Below are 18,432 nucleotides of genomic sequence, written 5' to 3'. Positions count from 1 at the left end.
CCCTCAAAACTTCATAAGCCAAAACTCACAACCACTAAAGCACTAACTGTTAAGGGCACAGAGTGGCATGGCACTCTGTGTAAATGAAGCGCTTTACGACCCAAGTTGTCTGCAACAGTAAGGTGTAGGTAAACTGTTGTAAATTGGAAATACATCATCCCTCCTCTATAGTAAACCAATTTATTGACCTCTTAACCCAGATTAAATGGTTGTTGTTTAGACCCATTGTACAGACTCCTTCTTATGTAAATCCTGGTTTGAGAAAGAGTGTAGAGCAGCAAATGAATCTTTGCATTGGGCACTAAAACAGTCCCCCAGAGATCAGTGTGTAATAGCAGCCAGCAGAAAGGTTTATGCCTTGGCGCTAAAGAAGAGGAACATGGCAATTAAGGAGAAGAAATGGGAGACAATAGTTGGTGCCTGTCAGCTTAAAGATTCTCAAGCCTTTTGGAAGGTAGTGCGGTCAGTTTTATCTCCATCGACGTCCCCTGACAAAGTTACCATCCATATCACGGCAGAGGCCAGGTTGCCACACTTCTCAGCAATGTATTCTTCTGGTAATAGGTCAGTAGAAGAGGTGCAGATGGCTAGTTCTTCCTTTGCCAAACTCCAACTTAGGGAAGAGGTGTGCAGAGCCATTCTCAACAGTCACTGTTAGATGGCTCTAGGCCCGGACAGTGTTCCCCATGATCTATTCAGGGAGGACCCATGGTTTTGGACCCCTTTGCTTACTTGTGTATTTAACTTTGTTTGTTGCATGGGTGTGCCTCTGTCCTGGCACACATCAACAATTGTTCCTATCTTTAAAAATGGAAATGTGCATGCTCTAAGCTGCTATCTACCGATATCCCTTCTAGACTCCATGGCCAAAATCATTAAGAGAGTTGTATTGGATCGTCTTCTTTGTTGGCTGAACAAAACTAATATCCTTTCACAAACACAGTATGGGTTTAGAAAGGAGATTGGCATACCTGAACAGTGTCTGAATCTCCACCTTATCGTGGCCAGATACAAATATGGATTTTGTGTAGAGAAACACTATCCTTCTTAGTTAATAGCTGAAATGTTTTCTTCAAGATTTCTAGGCTTCCTGCCTTATATTGTACTCAACTTCTGTGAGAGCGTGCTGCTGTGGTAGCACGGTTGTCCTAAGCCGTGCCTTAATGCAAACCTACCTATCTCGAGTCCATGAGACTCGCCCACTGGGCACAATAGCTCTGGGAATTCCACCTAATAAATGAAATTATAACTCTTTAAACATAAATTTATCTTAATCTTGATGTTTTAATTCGACACCAAGGCGTATGTTTTCATTGATTGTTCAACATAAATACACAAAAATAAACTAGTACATAACACACATATATTTCAAACTATACAATACAATCATAGCATAGTCGTTTCAACATATTCATCTGTGAATCTTCTTTAGCTCAATGCACTTCGGGTCCTGAATCGACCCTTCTTCAGGAGCCTGAATTTATCTAAAAAGAACAATGTGTAAACAACCATCAGCACCGTATTCAACTGGAGAACAAGTCGCAATGTATTCAATGGTTTAAGTCTTCATGTGACACCGAATAAATCAACTCAATAAACACCCATCACCACACCGATACGTAAGTAGTGAAACGATGTGACATAAAAATAAATGAAAACCTTCTCACATCATCCGGCAATCAGCTGGACTACATCCATCTGTAGGTACAAAAGCTAAATAAATACCTCTAACAACCAATGTAACTCTCTTAGTACCAGGACGATTGATTGGTCACGTTCTTACCTAAATTCAACACCTCATTTGAATGTCGGAATCCTCTTCTAATGGCTTGCACTGTTTTCAACCATGCTTCCACTATATATGAAAACAAACGTATCCCATCACTCTAACCCTTTCTCAAGCGGACACATGAGTCACTCAGTCTTGCCATGATTCCAGCTGCAAAACATCTCCCTCACCTTCTTTCCACTCCGTCTCAACTCCTCATTCCCCTCGGTGTCCCAGCGTCTGCCAAACAGCAGTGTTGGACGCGAGCGCAACACTCGTGTATATGAGTGACCAACATCAAAAAAGGACTAACTCTCAGTGCCATCTTGGAATGGTGTTCTGCCAGTAGGTCTCTATTTCTCATACCTTCTCCTCTCACAAATTATCGCTCGAGGTCACCGCAAACCTCTAAAAAAATATACTAAACGCTCAAAACAAGAATAACTTCTACGTAAACTTGCGACGTTATCGATCTGCGAACCCTCTCACGGTCACCACTAAGTGAAAAAAACGTAAGTGTGTTCAGAACTGAAAGGTGCACAATGTGTCAATAAAGCATTATTGAATCAAACAACAGTATACAAACATTATTACCATTGTAAAAAATGCTGAGACAAAATAACCATGAATGAATACAAATCATGCTTAAATACATTTTAAACGTTGCACATGTCAACAGATACAGATGTATTTACAAAGAATATTGATTATAGGAAACACGCAAAATCAATACGCTCATTTAACCCCTTCGGGTCTTGGGTCCCTAGTTTTTTAATCCAAAAGGTTTCTCTTTGCAACTGGTTTCCCCAGCCCTGTGCCAGGGCAGCACAAAGGAAATGTGGATGTAAATGTAGAGGCTGTGACCCCATGTTTGTTGAGCTGTTCTTGGAACTGAGGGCTTGGTGCTGCTGCTGGGCTCCAGGAGGAACTGCCACGAGGGACTGCCTCCCTGTTGGAGGGCCCTCTGTGCTGTCCTACCTCGGCCGAGCCTTTGCCCCCTGGACTCTAGTGCCTTGTGAGCGCTTTGCTTTTGGTACAAGAAGAGGGCTATCTTTTTGTGGCTGGGAGGAGCTGGCGTCTGGCAGTGCGCTGCTGCAGTGACTGCAGGGGGATTCCCGGTGTGGGGACCCCCCATGCTGCTGAGAGACGGAGCGGGAGTCCACCCTGCATTTGCACTGTTTTAGGTGAGTGGGTGCCCACCACGCATTTGCGCTGTATTGGTGAGCGGGTGCCCACCCCGCTCTTATGCATTTTTAAGGAGCAGGTGTCCAACCCACATTTCTGCTCCCTTTTAAATAACGGGAGCCCACCCCACTGTTTTCTGCCACGTTAGGCAGGAGCCCACCCCGCACTGGTGTCCGGTCGTGGCGGGAGCCTACCCCGCTTTTGGTGCCAGTTACGAGCAGGAGCCCACCCCGCATTTATCAGGAGGAAAGGAGAAGTTGTGCCACCGAAACCGGAAGTTAGGCATCCGCCTGACTGTGGGCGGAGTCACGTGTGAGAGAGGAAATGCCAGCTGGATGTGGGAGCCAACCCTGCCTCCATGAGCCCAAGCAGAAGGAAGTCAGGCATCCCTTGCCTGGTGGTGGGCGTTACAGAGGAGCTACACGTGGAGACCGGGCAGAAGGTTCCTGGATCTCTGTTCCTACTGGGAGAAGTACAGAGCCTTGCAGGCTCCCGTGGTCCAGCTTTGCGCCTTCCCTTCCCACGGTTGGACGTGCAGCACTGCCAGAAGGAGACCCGGGGAGTGGGACTGGCAGGAGAGCACGTGTGTGGTGTCCCGGTGGAAGGAATCCTGAGAAGGAGGCCTCCACATATCTGAGGCAGCGGGACCGGTAAGAAGCCTGGTGAGGTGCCATACCAACATTCTCCCTACATGCAGAGCAGCTGCCCCTAAATGATTCCTAGTGTTGGGGGCATTCCTGTGAGGCAACCACGGTGAGTGGGCTCCCCGAGGCCCATTGTAGGTGCCTGGAGCCGCTTTGGTGCTCCCTGGGGCACCGAGTTGCCCGTGCCCCTCTGTTTATCTTCACAACTGTACTGCAGCTGTGGTCAGCTGCACCGTGGGGGCTGAGTTTGGGAGCATGTTTAGTGCTCGCCAGGCACAGTGAGTGCCAGTGCTGGTTTGCTACACAGCTGTACCGCAAGCGCGGACAGCTGCAACGTTTGGGGGCCATTTATCTTATTGAGGAAGGGGTGAGTTGTATCCCATGCCTCAGTGCATTTTGCTCTCTGTGTTTGCGCTGCATTGGCATTTAGAAGGTCCCCCTAAAAACCCTGACATTTTGGACATACAGCATTTGAGCCCCAGCAAGAGGCCAGTTGGCCTCGGGTCGTTTATGTGATGTGATGCATAGTTTGGGATATGCCTAAGGTGCTGTGTTACTGTGGTGCCCTGTTTAGGCTTATGATGCCAATTGCGTAATGTGGGTGATTTATTGCCCAATGTGATTTATGTGATGCATAGGACAAATGTGATTTATACACCATGATTATTGCCTAATGTGTTTGGGCTGCTGAGGTCCTAATGCGTAATGTGTTTATGCTTGTGAGGTTTGGGCCTAATGTGTTTATGCCTAATGTCATGCTATGATATTTTAGGATGGTGTCTAATGTTAATGTGATAATACTGAGGTCATTATGGTACCAGTAGTTACTGGTTATGTTTTATATTTACTTACCTGTTCTAATGGTTCTGACAGTGGCCCGATTAGCTCTGTCCTGTATATAATCCCCTGTGAATATTGCCTAGTGACAGTTGGAACAGTGTAAATGTGTGATTATGTTTCTAATGTGTTTATGATAATACAAAGGCTATTATTATATATAACCTTGTGTGGAGTTCATTTGTGGTGTGCCTAGAGTGTTGCTGGTGTGTTTGTGTTACGCAAACGCTTTACACATTGCCTCTGAGATAAGCCTGACTGCTCGTCCCAAGCTACCAAGGGGGGAGCAGGGGTTATCTTCAGCGTGTAACTCCCTTGCCCTGACTAGAGTTGTGGTTTCTGCCTGGCTTAGGCGCAAGCCCTAGCCAACCAGAAATCCAATTTCTAACACATACACAATGGTATGTGGCCCTAGAAATTCAAAAAACAGCACCCTAAGTATAGGTGGGGAAAAGGGCGTGACCAAGCAGCAGACCAAGATGGCCTCATGGTTAAGGAGCTCTGCCAAAATCCCCGGTAAACGTTGGCCACCCGGCGGAAGCGAGACCCTAGAAGATCAACTGAAGCATCAGCGGGAGCCCAAATGAAGGGGCGTCACAATGACCCTGCACCGGTTGTCAATGGAGGCAACACTTCGGAGCTGTGGGCACTCATAACAGGGGGCCCAGGAGAGGTGTGGCAATCAGACAGCCAGGCGCTCAACTGCTGGTAGGACCGGCGCTGCGATTGGTGGAGCGGGCCTGGACCTGCTTGAGATTCGGCACTCCAGAAATCAAGATGGCCGCGTGCTGACAAGGAAAAGCGGAGGAGCAGCGCAGCAGCAGGCGTCATGAAGATAGCTTGAAACAACATCAAAAGGACTTCTTCAGGGTGAGATAAGTCAGTAAAACTGGCATCATTGGTAAACTGAGCCATTCGTCTGGCTCTTCGCGTATGTAGAAGATGTCAACTGATTCCGGTCGGTGTTGCAACTGCGCAACCATTTGTTGTATCCCACCGAGTTCCCTGACCTGCGACCTTGGATTGTTTCTATCACGAGCTATTATACTCTCCGCTAACTCTTCATGCACCCAGATCTAGGGTGTAATTAAAAAAACTTTTCACAAAAACTTGTCTTGAACCTAACATGTTAAGGACGCAAGTAACTGGTCACTACCTCCTTGGTTTACCATGCCATCCGTTTACCAATGATGCCAGTTTTACTGACTTATCTCGCCCTTAAGAAGTCCTATTGATAAGGACGAAATGCATCGGCTGTGTCTTGATCATCTAGATCACAATTTCTTTAAAAAGTATGATATAAAGAAGAAAATTTTTGGAAGAATACGCTTTGGACGTGGATTTTATAAAATGTATTGTTCTAATCTTTATTGTGGTGCACCTGTGCTGTTGTTTCAAGTTTTCATATTCCTGTATTAGCATCACACTTTGACAGTGGGTGTCTGTCAGTGTGCACATGCTCTAGTGGGTAGTTCCAGTTCACATTTATATAAATAAGGGATAGCGAGTTAGGTACTGAGGTTTATAGGGATCCACTGTCTAGTCTGTTTTGACCATCATGAAGATGGCTGTTTGAGCGCCCTTCGAGGTCCAAGGAGCTGAATACACTTCCCCTTTGGGGCCTAGAAGAATTGCGGGCAGCACAGTTAGCAGAGGGCAGTCGGGTGGCAGTAAAGGTGATGGGTCATCACTGGGTTGCCTGCTTGCAAATGACTGAGACATGGAGGTGAGCGCAGTGACTAGGTGCCCCCCTAATTGTAACGGGATGGACATACAGCGGCGGGGCCACACAATTGCCCCGTGGAGGTGATAAGCAGTTAGCAGAACTAATGAGAACAGCAAGCAGGGCACAGCGCGTGAACACGGGAGACCCAGGAAGGGAATGTCTATAGAGGGGTTACACTCATGGTACAGAAGACATCCCGGAGAGGCTAAGAGTAAATTGGAATTAACCGTGTAGGCTATATTGAAAACCATGTGTCCCCAGTGGTTGTGGACACGAGGGAGTCGACCCTAAGCTGAGTTGTGGGATTGGGCTCACTGGCAATTACCGATCTGGAGTTGCGAGGGGTGGAGGCACAGGAAGTTTGTTCAACCTAGGTGGGGGCGTTATGTTGTATCTACAGCACTATACAGAGCCACGTTTATATTAGCAGTGTTGCATATGCAATAACAGTCGGGGTCTGTACTCTGACATACCTGAGCTGGTAAAATGAGTGCAGCGAAGTATAGGCATCAGTTGAGAGCGAGGACTGTCCCGCGCCACGATGGGCAGGGGTGTGGCCCAAAGCTGGGAAAGGAGGGACCATTGCTGAAACCGGGCGCATTGTTGGGCTGTCTAAACACCAATGTGCCTCGGATGTGTACGGCGGCTGGAACAGATGTGTGCCTTTGGCGTTGTGGCTACGCCAGCAAAGGAGGGATATGGGCAAAGGAGACCCCAAACAAAGACATGCTCACATTTGAGAAGCCTGGTGGTGGGACGGATATAACGAGAACATCAATGGTGGAAGGAGGCAACTCAGTAGGCCCCCCACAGACAACCCCTCAGAGTAATGAAGCACTAATGTCCGAGTTACGGGCAGATATCAAGGCGCTTGATGTGCGCTTGGACTCCCTGGACAAACTACTTGACAAAATGGGAGCCCGGTTAGACCAACATGAAGGAAGACTGGAGACAGATGAAGGCAGGATATCAGACCTGTAGGACGGCGCCACACAAGCCACCAAATGGATTGAAAGAATGGATAGGATACTTAAAACAATAGCTATCAAGAATGAAGACCTGGAGGCAAGGGGGAGGAGGATAAATGTACCCATTATCGGTGTGCCGGACTCCATGAACACATGCCAGTTGGATGGATTTGTGGAAGGGTTGCTGGTTGAACTGTTCAGTCGAGAAACCTTTACTTCGACATTTGTTGTTGAAAGAGCGCACCGCATCCTTGGCCCTCTGCCTAATCCTGGCTTCCCCCAGCATCCTATCATGGCGAAGTTTCTCAACATCAAGAACCGGGACACTGCCTTGCGTGTGGCTCGTGAGAAGGGGGCACTGGACTGGCAGGGATCAACTAGAGCATTGTACCTAGATTTTACAGTAATGGTGCAAGATGCCCGAAAGAAATACGCCTCAGTCAAACTTGTTTGAGAAAGGCAGGCCTGAGATACGGCATGTTGTATCCTGCAAGGCTCCGGATATATGTGGATGGTCATTCCTGTATTTTTGAAACACCAGCAGCAGTCCAAGAATTTCTCTGAACACGTGATGCGAATGATCATCTGAGGAAGTCTCCGACACCGGATCGCTCTCCAGGAATGCCGGACTCTGGTGCAAGTGCGGACCTGTTCTCTGCTAGCTGATGGACTAACTGTTGCAAAATATAGCTGATGAGTATTGCTTGTGCTTCTTATTATATTGGCAAAACATTGGGGGTGTCCACTGCAGAGGAGGTGGCTGATTTAAATAATGCTCCTTTATTGATAATATGCAATCGGGTACAAGGCATAGCGTTGCCACCCCCCAGTGGTTAGGCAACTTTACTTGTTTGGGTATTGGAGATCTTTAGTATTATGATCATTTTGTTGACTGGGAGTTGGGGTTTCCCCTTAGCGAAGAGTGAGGGGCTAGGGGATGGATAAAATTCACAGATTGGTTTATATTTCACAATTGTAGACACATGCTCAGAATGTATAGAATGGTCGTGAGTCCACATTGTGGATTAGATACCAAATTTGAAAATGATGCATAGTAATAATATGGCTGATACCATGATGTTTATGTCTTGAAAGAAGCGGGGACTCAATGATGCTCGGAAGCAAAAACAAGTCCTACACTACCTACAGCGTCATAACGTTGATGTTGCCTTCCTGCAGGAAACACATCTGTCACCACATAATCCCCCCAAGTTTTGCCTCCTGTTGGAGCCTAAATCGCTATTTTGCTGCTTACAGCACACACTCTAGAGGGGTCGCTATTTTGATACACAAGCAGGTGCCATTTCGGGCTGTGGAGGTATACTCGGACCAGGCGGGCATGTTCCTACTGGTGAAGGGATAGTTATCAGGGAACACGACGTTACTTGTAAATGTGTACGCTCCAAACATGGATAGCCCCGAGTTCTTCATAGACTTACACGCTAGCTTGGGGGGGCACACCGGGTGTGCATTGGTGGGGATTTAAATACATTATTGAATCCACAGCTGGCTAGTACAGCAAACACATCAGACATGAAGCCAAGGGCCAGGCAAGCCTTGCTTGGGTTGTTGGATGTGTATCAGCTGATTGATGCCTGTCGACACTTACATGCAGACACGCCAATGTACACACATTATGCGGTGCCCCATAATACATCGACTAGGTTGGATTACTGGCTCCTTACCCCTAACATGGCTACGTGGCTGAGTGTGACAAAGCACTTTAAGCATACTTTGTTGGACAATGCCCCAGTTGCGGTGGGAATGCAGATCCCGGATTCACGGATTGGAGTCCGGCGGTGGCGGTTTCCCAAAATGGCGCTGCGTGATCATTTGCAACGAGCTAAGTCAGTAACTGCAAACACAACAATGATGGACAGAATGTGGATCAATGTCACACATTCACCCCAGTCCAAAGATCTGGGCCCAAATCCATCGTTTTTCCACTCCACACCACCCTGGGTTAGACAATGGCGATATGCAAATCAGCGCTGACCCTGTGCCCCATGGGAACAGTCCAGTCCGAACTACAAAAGCCATGTCCTTCCCAGAACGGAAACAAGCATCCGAGGACCGGCCCGGTTTAGAGGTAACACCTCTCATCAGCCCGGCTAGCTTGATTCCAGTGGTGTGGAGTAACTGGGACTCACGTCTGAGCATCCCCAGTACACTTAGAGCGGTAACTGCAAACACAACAATGATGGACAGAATGTGGATCAATGTCACACATTCACCCCAGTCCAAAGATCTGGGCCCAAATCCATCGTTTTTCCACTCCACACCACCCTGGGTTAGACAATGGCGATATGCAAATCAGCGCTGACCCTGTGCCCCATGGGAACAGTCCAGTCCGAACTACAAAAGCCATGTCCTTCCCAGAACGGAAACAAGCATCCGAGGACCGGCCCGGTTTCGAGGTAACACCTCTCATCAGCCCGGCTAGCTTGATTCCAGTGGTGTGGAGTAACTGGGACTCACGTCTGAGCATCCCCAGTACACTTAGAGCGGTAACTGCAAACACAACAATGATGGACAGAATGTGGATCAATGTCACACATTCACCCCAGTCCAAAGATCTGGGCCCAAATCCATCGTTTTTCCACTCCACACCACCCTGGGTTAGACAATGGCGATATGCAAATCAGCGCTGACCCTGTGCCCCATGGGAACAGTCCAGTCCGAACTACAAAAGCCATGTCCTTCCCAGAACGGAAACAAGCATCCGAGGACCGGCCCGGTTTAGAGGTAACACCTCTCATCAGCCCGGCTAGCTTGATTCCAGTGGTGTGGAGTAACTGGGACTCACGTCTGAGCATCCCCAGTACACTTAGAGCGGTAACTGCAAACACAACAATGATGGACAGAATGTGGATCAATGTCACACATTCACCCCAGTCCAAAGATCTGGGCCCAAATCCATCGTTTTTCCACTCCACACCACCCTGGGTTAGACAATGGCGATATGCAAATCAGCGCTGACCCTGTGCCCCATGGGAACAGTCCAGTCCGAACTACAAAAGCCATGTCCTTCCCAGAACGGAAACAAGCATCCGAGGACCGGCCCGGTTTCGAGGTAACACCTCTCATCAGCCCGGCTAGCTTGATTCCAGTGGTGTGGAGTAACTGGGACTCACGTCTGAGCATCCCCAGTACACTTAGAGCGGTAACTGCAAACACAACAATGATGGACAGAATGTGGATCAATGTCACACATTCACCCCAGTCCAAAGATCTGGGCCCAAATCCATCGTTTTTCCACTCCACACCACCCTGGGTTAGACAATGGCGATATGCAAATCAGCGCTGACCCTGTGCCCCATGGGAACAGTCCAGTCCAAACTACAAAAGCCATGTCCTTCCCAGAACGGAAACAAGCATCCGAGGACCGGCCCGGTTTCGAGGTAACACCTCTCATCAGCCCGGCTAGCTTGATTCCAGTGGTGTGGAGTAACTGGGACTCACGTCTGAGCATCCCCAGTACACTTAGAGCGGTAACTGCAAACACAACAATGATGGACAGAATGTGGATCAATGTCACACATTCACCCCAGTCCAAAGATCTGGGCCCAAATCCATCGTTTTTCCACTCCACACCACCCTGGGTTAGACAATGGCGATATGCAAATCAGCGCTGACCCTGTGCCCCATGGGAACAGTCCAGTCCGAACTACAAAAGCCATGTCCTTCCCAGAACGGAAACAAGCATCCGAGGACCGGCCCGGTTTCGAGGTAACACCTCTCATCAGCCCGGCTAGCTTGATTCCAGTGGTGTGGAGTAACTGGGACTCACGTCTGAGCATCCCCAGTACACTTAGAGCGGTAACTGCAAACACAACAATGATGGACAGAATGTGGATCAATGTCACACATTCACCCCAGTCCAAAGATCTGGGCCCAAATCCATCGTTTTTCCACTCCACACCACCCTGGGTTAGACAATGGCGATATGCAAATCAGCGCTGACCCTGTGCCCCATGGGAACAGTCCAGTCCGAACTACAAAAGCCATGTCCTTCCCAGAACGGAAACAAGCATCCGAGGACCGGCCCGGTTTCGAGGTAACACCTCTCATCAGCCCGGCTAGCTTGATTCCAGTGGTGTGGAGTAACTGGGACTCACGTCTGAGCATCCCCAGTACACTTAGAGCGGTAACTGCAAACACAACAATGATGGACAGAATGTGGATCAATGTCACACATTCACCCCAGTCCAAAGATCTGGGCCCAAATCCATCGTTTTTCCACTCCACACCACCCTGGGTTAGACAATGGCGATATGCAAATCAGCGCTGACCCTGTGCCCCATGGGAACAGTCCAGTCCGAACTACAAAAGCCATGTCCTTCCCAGAACGGAAACAAGCATCCGAGGACCGGCCCGGTTTCGAGGTAACACCTCTCATCAGCCCGGCTAGCTTGATTCCAATGGTGTGGAGTAACTGGGACTCACGTCTGAGCATCCCCAGTACACTTAGAGCGGTAACTGCAAACACAACAATGATGGACAGAATGTGGATCAATGTCACACATTCACCCCAGTCCAAAGATCTGGGCCCAAATCCATCGTTTTTCCACTCCACACCACCCTGGGTTAGACAATGGCGATATGCAAATCAGCGCTGACCCTGTGCCCCATGGGAACAGTCCAGTCCGAACTACAAAAGCCATGTCCTTCCCAGAACGGAAACAAGCATCCGAGGACCGGCCCGGTTTCGAGGTAACACCTCTCATCAGCCCGGCTAGCTTGATTCCAGTGGTGTGGAGTAACTGTGGAGTAACTTCCGTTCTGGGAAGGACATGGCTATTGTAGTTCGGACTGGACTGTTCCCATGGGGCAACAGGGTCAGAGCTGATTTGCATATTGCCATTGTCTAACCCAGGGTGGTGTGGAGTGCAAAAAAACGATGGATTTGGGCCCAGATCTTTTGACTGGGGGAGTGTGTGACATTGATCCACATTCAGTCCATCACTTGTTGTTTTTGCAATTGCCGCCCTAAGTGCGCTGGGGATGCCCAGACGTGGGTCCCAGGCACTCCACACCACTTGGAGTCAAGCTAGCCGGGCTGAAGAGAGGTGTTACCTCGAAACCGGTCCGGTCCTCGGATGCTTGATTCCGTTCTGGGAAGGACATGGCTTTTGTAGTTCGGACTGGACTGTTACCATGGGGCAACAGAGTCAGAGCTGATTTGCATATTGCCATTGTCTAACCCAGGGTGGTGTGGAGTGCAAAAAAACGATGGATTTGGGCCCAGATCTTTTGACTGGGGGAGTGTGTTACATTGATCCACATTCAGTCCATCACTTGTTGTTTTTGCAATTGCCGCCCTAAGTGCGCTGGGGATGCCCAGACGTGGGTCCCAGGCACTCCACACCACTTGGAGTCAAGCTAGCCGGGCTGAAGAGAGGTGTTACCTCGAAACCGGTCCGGTCCTCGGATGCTTGATTCCGTTCTGGGAAGGACATGGCTTTTGTAGTTCGGACTGGACTGTTCCCATGGGGCAACAGGGTCAGAGCTGATTTGCATATTGCCATTGTCTAACCCAGGGTGGTGTGGAGTGCAAAAAAACGATGGATTTGGGCCCAGATCTTTTGACTGGGGGAGTGTGTGACATTGATCCACATTCAGTCCATCACTTGTTGTTTTTGCACGAGCTAAGTCAGGCCATTGATGAATACTTTGAACTCAATGCAGGCATAGTGGACACTAAAGCCATGCTCTGGGAGACATTTAATGTATACATAAAGGAAGTGTGCATCTCAAAAGGGGCTGGAATTCTTAAAGATCTGCATCATACCCTATCCAGGATCGAAAGGCAATTAATGGCTATTGACACAGAACGGGGGACCGCCCAGACGGATTCTGGGCTGAGGCGACGGGCAGCTCTCCTGGCTGAATTTCATGAGGCAGCGGAGAGGGAATCACACTATTTAGGGAAATATGTGGTAGCCAGAAGATATGGGGAGGGAGATGTCCAGGCTGCACGTTGGCTAGACTGATTCAGCCTAACAGAGCCCTCACATACATCACCAGCTTGGTCGTGATGACAGTGAGACTATGGACAATTGCGAGGGCATAGAAGACAAGATACTATCGTATTATAAATATTTATATTCTACTAAAGTCACCCCAGATACTGCTACTAGCAATATCTGCTTGCCCGAAATTGCCTTAGTTTGTCTGGAGGAGGCAAATAGGGAGTTTTTTGGCAAAGCCATTCACAGTGTACAATGTGGCTCAACCCTTAGAAGCAATGGATGGGTCCAAAGCGCCCGGTCTAAATGGCTTCTCCAGCAGCTTCTATACAACATTCAAGCAGACACTGGCCTCCCATCCTATAGATGTTTATCAGGAAGCAATAGAAACAGGTGTTCCCCTCCCAACACTTCATGAGGCGGTGATTACACTAATACCCAAGGCAGGTAAAGAACCCAGAGCTGGAGCTCATACAGGCCATTATCCCTATTGAATTTTGATTATAAGATCCTACCGAAAATGTTAGCTACCAGGTTGGCCCTGATAATTGATCAGCTGCTCTCACTCACCCAGGCGGAGTTCATCCCGCATAAGTCCACGCTTCGAACCTTCGTACTTTGTTTACCGCATTGCACAGGATCTCACCCACGCTCCCAGCAGCTGCAGTACTGTTAGATACCGAAAAGGCCTTTGATTCCCTAGAGTGGTCCTTTCTTCGGGCTACGCTGATAAGTCTGGGGATGCCACCCAGGTTCATAGTGGCGGTCTTGCTATTATACACACTCTCAACAGCACGAATCCGGTTCCTGATTGATGCCTGGCAACCCTACAAGTCCTGCTTGCTGGAACACACATCTGTAAGTTCTCAAACGGAAGAGGGTGCCAGCCCACAGAGAGACCCGGGCAATTAAGCTACCCACCTAGAGAGGGGTTAGAGTGGTGAACAAAACATATCACTGTGTGCCCAAGCAATAGGTGTGTAAATTGTGCTATGCAGGAATACTATGTATAAATCTGGACCACGGAAAATTGCATATGTCGAACATGTGGCCTAAAGTGTACGTTTTTTCTTTGTACTTTGTGAAATCAATAAATAAAAGTTTAGGTGGGAAAAAATTGGCTAGGGTGAGCTCATTTGCTTACCTTGGCCTGGAGTTCGATGACGTGTGCACCTGGTCATCCTGCATTAAAAGCAGGATAATCCACTATACCCAAGCTGTAGGCTCTATTTTAGAGCTATACAGCCAGAAATGCCTACCAATTCTAACCTACGGTATGGGTATTTGGGGATGTAGAGCTGTGGGGGCAATGCAAGCTGAGGAGAATAGATTCTGCAGCCTGCTACCAGGAGTTGCCCCTTCAACACTCCATGTTTCTCTGCACCAGGAGCTAGGTATGGAGTACTTGCAAGAAATTATAAATGTTGTCCTCTTGGTCCTTTGGTGCTCAATTTGGGCAAACAAGGAAGCTGAGCTCAACTGGGCTGTCATTAGAGACTGCTTGTCTTGCACCAATGGCCTGGCATTTCCATGGTTAAAATACATCAAAGACTTCTTTTTAGCTCTGGGTTGTGTACATTTGTTTGAGCGCCCGAGCCCATTATGAAAAAAGATAAATACTGGGTCGAGGATATCTTTACTAAGCATAGACAGGCTACTAGGGACTAAGTGGAAGTGACCAAACCCCTGGTTAGAGAATATTGTGTAATCCAGACGGTGCCTGCAACTGCTCCCTATTAACTCTTTATAACAAATGTGTAAGAGAAAGCATTATTGGCTAGGTTTAGATTAGGTTCCATATGATGGCTAATATGTTTCCATTAGAACAATACTCCACTGCAGACATCGGCACTTGCCCATGTGATGAGTAATCAAGTCAATCCTTATTGCATTTTGTTTTCTTTTGTGGTTATTATTTGTCGTTCACAAGGAGGTTTTTATTGCTGTTGCTGTGTAGGTATACATTTTTCGCAAAGCCACCCTACTCTGTTTACAGCAACGTAATGACTATGACACGTAATACTTAGTTGCTTGTTTTCGTGATCCTTATCTGGAAGCTGGATAGTGCGATTTGTTTGACGTTTTCTTCATGATTTTAATGCATTGTATAATAAATAGATTGTAGTTTTGGGTCATTGTACTAAGAAGTATGCCTATTTCAACAATTACTTTGTACTCTATAAATCAATAATTATCATTTTGCTATTCATTGCATTTAATGGTGTGGAGCAGATATTGTTACTGCATCCCATTAACAGTAACAATCTTAAATTACTTCTTCAGGAGGCATTGTTTGTTATATATGTTTTCCCCAGTCTCCTGTGGGTTATTTAGGTTGCCCTATTGTGTAGACCTGAACAAAAGTATTTATGCAGCACTTCAAACAGTAATAAAGTGAAAACACAACAAGAAATCTCACACCATTTTAGAAACATAGAGTATAATGTAATAAATCATTTGACAGTAAAAGGAGAACAATTTAACCAGTACAACCAGTGATGCGCAATTAATTTTTTTTAATTAAAAATGATACCTAAAAGCACAAAGTACTAACTGTGGTTATCTGGTTGTGCCTTTCCGGCACAACGTCACACGTTCAGGCCAACCGCAATACAGGGTCTAAGTTACGTTCACTGAACAAGAGTACCTTAAATTCTGGTTGTGGAGCTTAGTAAGAGCCCCAGAAGGATGCGTCATGCAGCAGCAGTTCAGAGGAGCTGTGAGGCTGCGATGAGAGGTCCTATGTCATTGTCAAGGATGCCATCAACAGGGGGCTTTTAATGCGATGTCCTATGTCGAAGATATGTCACACACCTGTGGTTTCAAAGAAGCTGTGAGACTAAGATGCGGAATCCTGCATCATTGTAAAGGATGTCAAGGATGTCAAGGATGAGAGCCTATGAAACACGGCCTGCATTGAGGATGCATCGCGCAGCGGCGGTTCTGAGGAGGCCACGATGCGAGGACCTGTGCCAGGGATGCATCTCACAGCTGTTCCAATGCGTAGTCTTGAAAGGCAATGCGTAGTGCTTCACCGGTTCTGTTGGTAGTTGGAGCCTCTTCTGTCATTAAGGCTCTGATCAGGAGGCCAGATAACTAGCTCTTGGAGTCACTCTGGTGCGCCTGGGTTCAAGATGCAGGTCTAGTCTCTCACTCAGGCAGCAGGGTAACAGAGGAACAGTCTTTCTTGCAGAGCAGCACACCAGGTCTGCTGAGTCTTACAGAGGTCCAGAGGTGCACTGAAGAGTTGGGTCCAATATTTATTCCTGGTGCCCACTTTGAAGTAGGAGAAGATTCTGGAAGTTTCCAACCTCAGATGTGCTTGGAATTTCCTGCCTCCTGCCCTAAACCCAAATTGCATGGGGTCACAATAGACTAGTGTCAAACCCTTTATGAGTGTGCGCAGGCAGAGCATTTGTCATGTGTAAGGGTGGTAGGTGAAAGCTCCTCTCCCTCATCATGTCAGAGATGGCTTATCCTGCCAACAACTAAGGCCCTTTGTTTCACTGTTTTGGGGCAATTCACAAAGGCAAACTTCCAGCTACTCCTGATCAAGTGACCCAGTAAACAGGCTGCAGGCACCAAATGGTTGAGACTAGAAAATGCCAAACTTTCTAAAAATTGGCATTTTCATAATTGTAACTTAAAATCCAACGTTACCATTAAAGAGGGCTTTGAATTACAAATCTTTAGATATCAAACTTGGCTTTACCACCTGTTCTCTATTGAAATGTATCACTTATTAATTGTAATAAGTTAATCCAATGTTAAACTGCACAAACAGGCTACAGTGACCAGCATGAGACATGTTTAAAGGCCTATATAAGTGGGTGGTGTAAGGAGTGCTGCAGGCCCACTAGTAGAATGTAATTTACTTGAAGTACCACATTACTAGGGACTGACAAGTAAATTAAATTTGTCAGTTGGGTGTAAGCCAATGTTGCTATGCTTAAAGGAGAGAGCTCAAGCACTTTAGTACTGGCTAGCAGTGAAAAAGGCTGCAGAGTCCAAAAGCCAGCAGAAAGGAAGTCTGCAAAAACAGAAGGCTGGAAGGCAAAAGGTTGGAGGAAAATCACGTTAAGGGTACAGGCAGGGCATTATCATGAGACTTTCCCCATTGGGGTTAACAAAGCCACTGGAAAACAAGAGATCTATTTTCCAAAATCTTGGAGAAAATGGGGAATCGCTGAGGGAATCAGGCCCAGAACTTACGATTTTGGGGGCCTCTATGAGGCCTTATGAGGCTTTTTCACTGCCAAAGAAATCATGTAGAAGGAAGTTTGGAATAATACCAGTGCTACTTTCCAAAGGTTTTTGAAGTACGTACAGCCTGTTTGGGAAATAAAATTGAGTTTAATAATTTCTGTAAGCTATGACATATCTTATTTCATAAAAGTAAATCCAGTGTTTTTATTTTGATCCAAAATCTGGTTGAAGCACCTATGTTGCTCCTCCAGCCAGGGTATATGTATTTGAAAAGTCTCTGACTTTCATGTTTTATTTTAATTTATTTTCTTTTTTCAAATAAATCATTGTTAGTCATTGACAAATGATCCCATTACCTGTTTGTTGTTCATCCACAGAAATATCGTGCAGTACCTTGGTATTCAGTAATGTTGGCAAAATTAAAGTAAAGTTGATTCATATAATTTCTCTCACTGGAAATACATGTACTGTATGAGCAAGTTGGTAATCATTGTCACTCTATTGGCTTTTTCATTTTTATTGCAGAGATTTATGGAGAATCACAGTATGATTGCTTGTTATAATGAACTGATTCAGCTAGAACACGGGGAGGTGCGTTCACAGTTCAAGCTGCGGTATGTAAGAGAGGCTGAAAACAAGCATTGTCTGTTTTCCCCAATCAGCATAAACATTGTTAGAGCACTTCATGTCAAAGCAGTTTGTAGTATGTTGATCTATTATATTTGTTTGTTCAGTACTAAATGTATTTGTGGTGTGAAATCAATGATTATGTCATGCTCACGGATATTTGAGTATTATGAGAGCATCTACTATTTGGTAAACCAAAATTAGTTGGCTGAGCAGTCTTAATATATTAGCTAATTCGGTGTATGGATCGCACATCTTTGCGCACAATTTTTTGGATTCATTTACCTTGGCAGAAGAAAAAACAATGTACACTTGCAAAATAGAAGATAGTGTCGAAGATATATAATACAAAAACCATTGTAAGTATATGTAACTGCTTTTTGGTTAAGTTGTTAAGCTTTGTACATTAAATGATAATCTCAGGCCCCCATTTCTTAAGAAACCATCTTATCCTCTGCTCACCCTTTATTGTTTGCAATGCAGCTTTAATTTATTAAACGTG

General features: G+C 46.7%; 1 protein-coding gene across 2 annotated transcripts in view; it reads left to right on the top strand.

The window, feature by feature from the left end:
- PDE8B (phosphodiesterase 8B) overlaps positions 1–18,432 on the top strand; it is a 1,092,370-nt gene that overhangs the window by 710,552 nt on the left and 363,386 nt on the right. For both annotated transcript variants that reach the window (XM_078677318.1, XM_078677317.1), the window contains one exon: positions 17,829–17,917. In XM_078677318.1, the coding sequence (XP_078533444.1) occupies positions 17,829–17,917 (89 nt within the window). The remainder of the gene's footprint in view (positions 1–17,828; positions 17,918–18,432) is intronic.

This window comes from Lissotriton helveticus, chromosome 2_1 (genome assembly GCF_964261635.1).
Source record: "Lissotriton helveticus chromosome 2_1, aLisHel1.1, whole genome shotgun sequence".
NCBI lineage: Eukaryota > Metazoa > Chordata > Amphibia > Caudata > Salamandridae > Lissotriton > Lissotriton helveticus.
The sequence above is the reverse complement of the archived record's forward strand: the minus strand, read 5'-3'. Positions and strand labels throughout refer to the sequence as shown.